The sequence below is a fragment of the Lactuca virosa genome, chromosome 7 (genome assembly GCF_052849685.1).
Source record: "Lactuca virosa cultivar CGN04683 chromosome 7, Lactuca_virosa_CGN04683_v6, whole genome shotgun sequence".
In the NCBI taxonomy this organism is placed as follows: Eukaryota; Viridiplantae; Streptophyta; class Magnoliopsida; order Asterales; family Asteraceae; genus Lactuca; species Lactuca virosa.
The window spans coordinates 274,069,434-274,076,394 of record NC_136432.1 but is presented as its reverse complement, the minus strand read 5'-3'; the positions used below and the strand labels follow the sequence as shown (position 1 = coordinate 274,076,394).

The 6,961-nt window shown below is 29.2% G+C and overlaps 1 protein-coding gene across 1 annotated transcript; it reads right to left on the bottom strand.

The window, feature by feature from the left end:
* Window positions 1-1,128: 1,128 nt before the first annotated feature.
* Window positions 1,129-5,579, bottom strand: LOC145124838 (pectin acetylesterase 12-like). Its single transcript, XM_079060303.1, has 12 exons — window positions 5,222-5,579; window positions 4,763-4,845; window positions 4,259-4,388; window positions 4,107-4,180; window positions 3,886-3,972; window positions 3,693-3,817; window positions 3,541-3,601; window positions 3,412-3,465; window positions 3,250-3,327; window positions 2,796-2,901; window positions 2,552-2,697; window positions 1,129-1,449 (listed from the first exon to the last, which is right to left on the bottom strand). The coding sequence occupies exons 1-12, from the start codon at window positions 5,448-5,450 to the stop codon at window positions 1,339-1,341; spliced, it is 1,284 nt and encodes a 427-aa protein (XP_078916429.1). The 5' UTR covers window positions 5,451-5,579; the 3' UTR covers window positions 1,129-1,338.
* Between the last annotated feature and the right edge of the window lie 1,382 nt (window positions 5,580-6,961).

Genomic DNA, 6,961 nt, shown 5'->3' with positions numbered 1-6,961 from the left:
TACACAAAGAAGTGAAAACAAGTTATTTGGTTGTGATTTGAAATTTATAAACAACTACTAAGAAGGTATATACTATAGTTAAATATTTTATAGATAGAAAACTTTTGAGAGAAAATGCATATTAATGTTTTTTTATCGGGTGAAATGTTTTGAACCTATTTTAAAGAATAAATTACAAAAATAATAAATAACTAAAGATATATATTAAAAATAAATAAATAATAAATGTTTATTCGTTTTTTTTTTGGACTATTCGGTTCCTATTTTCTAAACCAAAACCAATCCGAAATCCAAAATAAAAATTCAGTTTTGTTGAAAACCAATCCAAAAATCCGAATATCCGAACCAAATAATCCAATCCAAATTGTCCAATTGGACAATTCGGTTTTACCCTAATGAACAGCCCTAAATACTTACATAAAAAATTTTATTGTTATGATGAAAATACCCTTAATGAAAATGGTTCTCAAATGGTTTATAACCTTTAATGGTTTTCATTTGATCATATATATATATATATATATATATATATATATATATATATATATATATATATATATATATATATATATATATATATATATAACAAATAAATATATTTAATTATTAATTAAATATGATTTTCTTTCGTATTCGTATGTGGTTAGTCTGCGTTTGCGGTGCCTATTTAAAAAAGAAAAAACACATGTCGTCATTGTTAGATACTGCCGAGTCATGAACGAAGAATGCATCCATTTTATATGAATATTTTTATTTTTCAATTTTATTTGGATGTTAATGACTTTATGAATTTATGTTGAAAACCTTTTTTTTATGTTAATTACTTTATGACTTTATGTTAAAAAAAACTTCATCTTTGAAAATACATTGTTTATTTATATGGGTTAGGTTCGGCCCGCTAACTTGTGAACTTGCGAACCCATATATATTATATGGGTTAGGTAGAGTTTATATTTTCTGACCCGCCAACCCGTGATCCGTCAAACCGAACCCAACCCGATTGCCAAGCCTAAATTTGTATTGTATCAATAACCGAAGCCAATTTTACAATAATAAAACATTTTTTACTTTTCATTTTTATAGCTTCCCCAAACTTTTTACAAATGAATCAATTATGATGGCAACGAATAATGTAAAACTAGTTGTATTTTCTATAATATTTCCCAGTCCCATCTGTTTTACTAGGAACTGAGTTACAAGCTTAGCAAATTATTCTCGTTTCAATAATGAATGAGGAAAATAAAAATTAAGTAATAAAAACATCCATGTCCATCGCAATATAATAAAAATGAGGTAATCGGGCTACTAATAGTAAGTAATATGGTATGGCTGAGGAGATTATGATCTAAATACGAGGTTGTGACATGTTTTGTCACATGGATATGGGCAGTCAATTTGTTTGACGCTTGAACGATCAAAAAACCAGTCTCCAACAGCCAATGCAATTGCCTGTATAAAAAACATCAGTTCATAAGATTATTGGACTAAATAATAGCTTTGGGCTTGGGTTTTTAATTGGTTTTGGGCCCAGCATGATATGAACAAAAAGACATGTTCTGAAGATCAAGACTCAACCGGCCCGAAAAAAAGACTGTCCTAACAAAGACCGGACCTTAAGGCCCAAGACCATCAGAAAAAGAACGACTTGGGACTGCCAATGTGGTTCATTTTAATTTAAATTATTTCTATGGAACATTTTTTTATACTGAAGTTGCAGTTTTTTACTATTTTTTTTGGTGGTTTGTACAAAAGTGTCAGGCTGGCCGTAGTAGCTACAAACATTTGAAATGTGTAAAATTACATAAAAAAAATCTAAATAAAAGCTCAAAATTAAAACCTAAAAGCTTTGAAAAAATACTTGAGATGAAAAGTTTTTTGCTATAAAATAAAAGCTTGTGATCTCAAATGATTAAATCCACATTTTCTTAACTTAAAGCTAAAAACTCTGAAAGCCTCAAAATCATGCTGTCAAAAACGCCTAAAATCATTTAGGCTGTGTTTGGCACGCCATAACTAGGTTATTTTTCGAGCTTTTTTAAATTGTCATATTTGGCAAACCAAAAAGTAGTTTATAAGCTAGCTTTTTAAAAAACTATTTAGACTAGCTTTGTAGGAGTTTTTTTTAAATTTTCCAAATATACCTATTAATTAATTATAGAAACACATTTTTTAAATGTCCTTTTATGTCATTTTATATTTTTCAGCTTGTTATACCAAACGTTATTTTTTATCAGCTAGCTTTTTAACTACCAGCTATCTTCTTTATTTAACAGCTAGCTTTTCAGTTATTACGTCAAACATAGCCTTAGATAGTATGATGATACATTTAGAAATGTTTAACACATTTATATTATATGTATTAAAAACTCGACGAGTGGACTTAAAAGTTGATCTATTAATCAAACTTTACATGCCCATTTATAAATTAATAAAAGTAATATAATAGAACTTTGCCTCTTCCATATTAGTATTAATAATCTAAGCGAAGCCTAAAATCTGACGAAAGAAATTGGCATTTGGCATTTGGTATTTGGTAATTAGAAGTAAGTACCTTGTTCCCAATGAGAGGAGAATTATCCGCAAACCATGTATCCTGCCTCTCGGATTGACAATGAGCAAAACACGAATTTATGAACAATCCGTTTTGTTTGGACATTGAAAAGCGTTTGAGTGAATTGAGCATGTGCTTTCTGAATACTGATACAATCAATATAAAGGTAAAGGTGTATTATTTATTTAATTCCAATTCCAATAAATAAAATTAAAAGGAATCATCACATTTTATTTCTGAATACCTTGAAGGAAATTAATCTGCGAGGGTGAACAATTTGCAGGGTTCTTTTGACATGCCTTCCAAACACCCCGGTGATCAGCTGATGGAGGAGCTAAACTAGCAATGATCTGACACAGTCACAAAACAGTATTAAATCATATGGAGTAGCAATGTACTTTAAAAAAATCTATCCAAATATAGCAATGTCATCCCAATACAAAGCAAATTTCACTGTTATAAATCGGATAGATTTTTTAAAGTATAATGTCCTAATAAAAAATATATATATTCAAAAACTCTGCTATAAATATATAATTAGGTAGATTTTAAAGTACAAACTGCCTTCAATAAGAAAAAAAAAAAGAAAGAATGTAGGATGGCATAATAGGAATAGATGATAGAATAGAATACACAAGTAAATGAAAGTATGTTGGTATTTGTTGCATTCAGCAATAAATAGCAATTTAGGCATGTACCTGCCAAGAATCATAGGCTGCATTGAGGAGGAACATAGGGGTTCTAAGATTGGAAACTATGTTTTGAGGGAAAAAGCACTGAAAACAAAGTATCAGACTATCAGTATCTAGAGAAGAAAAAACACACACACAGATATCATCAATTTTAAGAAGAAGCCTTACAGAAGTCGGATCAAGGTGGTTTGTGCAAGTTCTGGGCAAGTTTTTAGCTGAACCCTGTTGAAATTATTTATAGCTATAAAATCAGAATCTAATATAGCATTAGGCATTAGCATATAATATCAACACTACCTGCAAGCTAACAACACCTTGATACATGTTTCTAAGTGTGTGTCCGCCCGATACATCACGCCTATATTTTATTTTTAAAACATAAAATAATTCATAAAACTGTGTTGTTGTATAAGTATAAGAAATAAGAAATAAGAAAGAAAGGGAATTACGCATCCATGAACATTCCAGCATCAGCAAAACACTTGACTTTAGTTCTTCTTCGGAATAAACCTCGGAACTCATCACAGTGTAAAATAGAAGCCAGACCACCAGCTGAGCACCCCGAAAGAAGAGCCTGGAACATTCCAACATAAAATATTTGTAATTTTTCTTTTTCTTGAAATAAACAAACAATGCCTATACCTGGTTAGCATACCGCATTCCTTTTGACATCAACTCTTCCATTGCTGCCAACCAAATCTTTTGCCCTCTGAATTGCAGGCCATGAGCCTAGAAAGTAGAAAGACAATATATGTTCATATATTTATATCAGATATCCACGCTTCATTTCATTAAATGCTAATATCTATCTATTAATCTTTAATAAAATATTTCAAATGAATATCTTGTTCTTGTGTACACACCCGATCTTCAGAATCCCCGGTAAAAGAAGCCCCATCACAATAACGAACCTTAACTCGGTTCCAGTTAAAAAAATCTGCCCACGAATTAAATTGTGGTTAGAAATAAATGTTGTTGTATGACTATGATAATTCATAATTGTTTGCAAGGAAACCTGGATTTTCTTCAGCCCTGTTGCTCAGGATTCCTGTAAAAGCCAAGCTTTTTTCAAAATATTTCGATGATCCACGCCTTGTTGTTTTACGGTAAATACAAGTTCTTAAACTGTTACACCATCCCCCACCCTGAATAATAATAATAAATATATATATATATATATATATATATATATATATATATATATATATATATATATATATATATATATATATATATATATATATCAGGCTTTGCTAATTTTAGGTATTGGGAGGACATAAAGAGTGAGTTTTAGTATTCTTAATACAAAAAGATGAACAAGCTTAGGACAAGACTCGTTTGTGGCTATATGCAAAAGATGGAATGCCCCCCTCATCTTTATCAACATTAGTGCTTTTTACACGAGAGATAAAAGAGTGAGATTTTATTCCACTTTTTTGGTATGATATATTTGTCTCGGTCAAAACAAAAACAAATGCACGTCAAAAGCTGATACAACTTGTGCAGTTATGTCACAGACCTCCAAATGAACAAGCCAACTGTTGGCACCCGCACCAAATCCACGATGTAAATGATACCCAGGTAAACTTCCATCCAAGCATACTGTAAAAGGTGAAACACACCAACAAATTGTTACTACAAATCAAAAGTCAGTATTTTACTTTTCTAATTTCTTATCATCAAAATCGACACTGAGATTGGGAACAATAAAAGCAAATCAGAAAAAGAAAAAGAAACAACAAGTGTCAATTTTGAATCTGAAAAAGCGATGTTTTTAATACTTGTATTCAAGTAAACGTAAATCGCAAACAATGAATCTCATAAAACCCAACATAAATGTAAATCAGAAGTGAAACACCAAAATCGACAAACTAACTACCAAAAAACACAGCAGATTTGATACAGATTTAGAAAGCTTTGAGCGCTTTTAAATCTCGCATAAACCCTTTTAAAAATACAAAATAGAGTGTGAACGTACCAGCGCCTTTGGCTGCAGCTCCCGGAATGAGAGTAAGACCCACATATAAAGGATTATAAGTCGCAGCAGATTGTGAATAATTAGAAAAGTTTTCTAGAAATGACAGCATTTGTGTCGTATTAGCATGAAACTCTGCATCATCGAACTCAAACTCATTGGCATTTACGGTTTTCCCCAATAGACTAAATCCGATCAGCACCACGAAAACCAAATCACAGATGCGCTCCATGTTTTTAAATCTATAGTTATGCCTCCGCTAAAAATGTAGTGAGACTTATGTCATATAGATTTATGGACTTGGATTTACAAGATCTTTAATAAATACGATGGCATGTTCTTCGTGATTTAGTACCGTATATATGCAAAACAGCAGCAAAAACGATTTTGTCTTGTCATGCGCAATCTTATTAAAATTACTTAACCTTTTGATTATTAGATATTTGATTAATGACTACTTTACAGTTGTTTTACTCTTTATTGAAATATCCTTTTAGAAAGGTTAATTACTTATATTTTAATTTTTAAACCCGATATCTAGCTAATGTCGATTAAACATGGATTAAATTTAAAAAAAAAAAAAAAAACCATTCACCTTTTTTATTTAAATTGATTGTGTGGTTTATATACTATAAAATTTATCTAAGCTTCAAATTTAGGGAAAATCTCATATATATATATATATATATATATATATATATATATATATATATATATATATATATATATATATATATATATATATATATATATATCCTTATTAAACATTAAAATATCATATTTATCAAACTTAATTTTAAGTGTATTATATTTACTCTTCATAAAATTTTAAAATATCGTATATAGTTAATTAATGTATTCCTTACATCTATCGTGTGCTAGAATACACCAACATTAATTTAGGAAAATTAAATTATTATTTAATCAAATAAAGATAAATATTTAATTATTATACATAATTGTATATATATTAAATGATATCCATAATTATAATTTTTTTTTCTGCAAACTAATTAAATTCGTCATTAATGTTAGCAATAACATTCTTTCAGAATGAAGTCGCATCTAGGTTTTCATATATGAGTTTATATTTTGTTTTAGGACTCACTCACTTAAAATACAACAAAGTTGAATTAAACATAGAGAACGATAGTGTATTCTACTATAATACATTTTTATTCTGTTAGAATACACTCTCATTCTACTAGAATAAACTCTCATTCTGCTAGAGTACACTCTTGTTTTCCATGTTTCCAGACAACTTTGTTGTATTTTGAGTGAGTGGGTCACGAAACAAAACACGAACCTATACATGAAAACCTAGATGCTAATTTATTCTGAAAGTATATTATTACTAACATTAATCACGAATTTAATTAGTTTCCATAAGAAAAGAATTATAATTATGGATATCATTTAATATACATATAATTATGGAAATCATTTAATATCTATGTTTATTTAATTAAATAATAATTTAATTTTTACTAAATTCTTATTGGTGAATTGTAGCACACAATAGATATGGGAAATACATGAACCTATCTCTCTCTATCTCTATCTCTCTTTCTCTTTCTCTCTCTCTCTCTCTCTCTCTCTCTCTTTCTCTCTCTCTCTCTCTATATATATATATATATATATATATATATATATATATATATATATATATATATATATGAGGCTAGGTTCATGTGTTCCTTATATCTATTGTGTGCAAGAATGCACCAATACGAATTTAGTAAA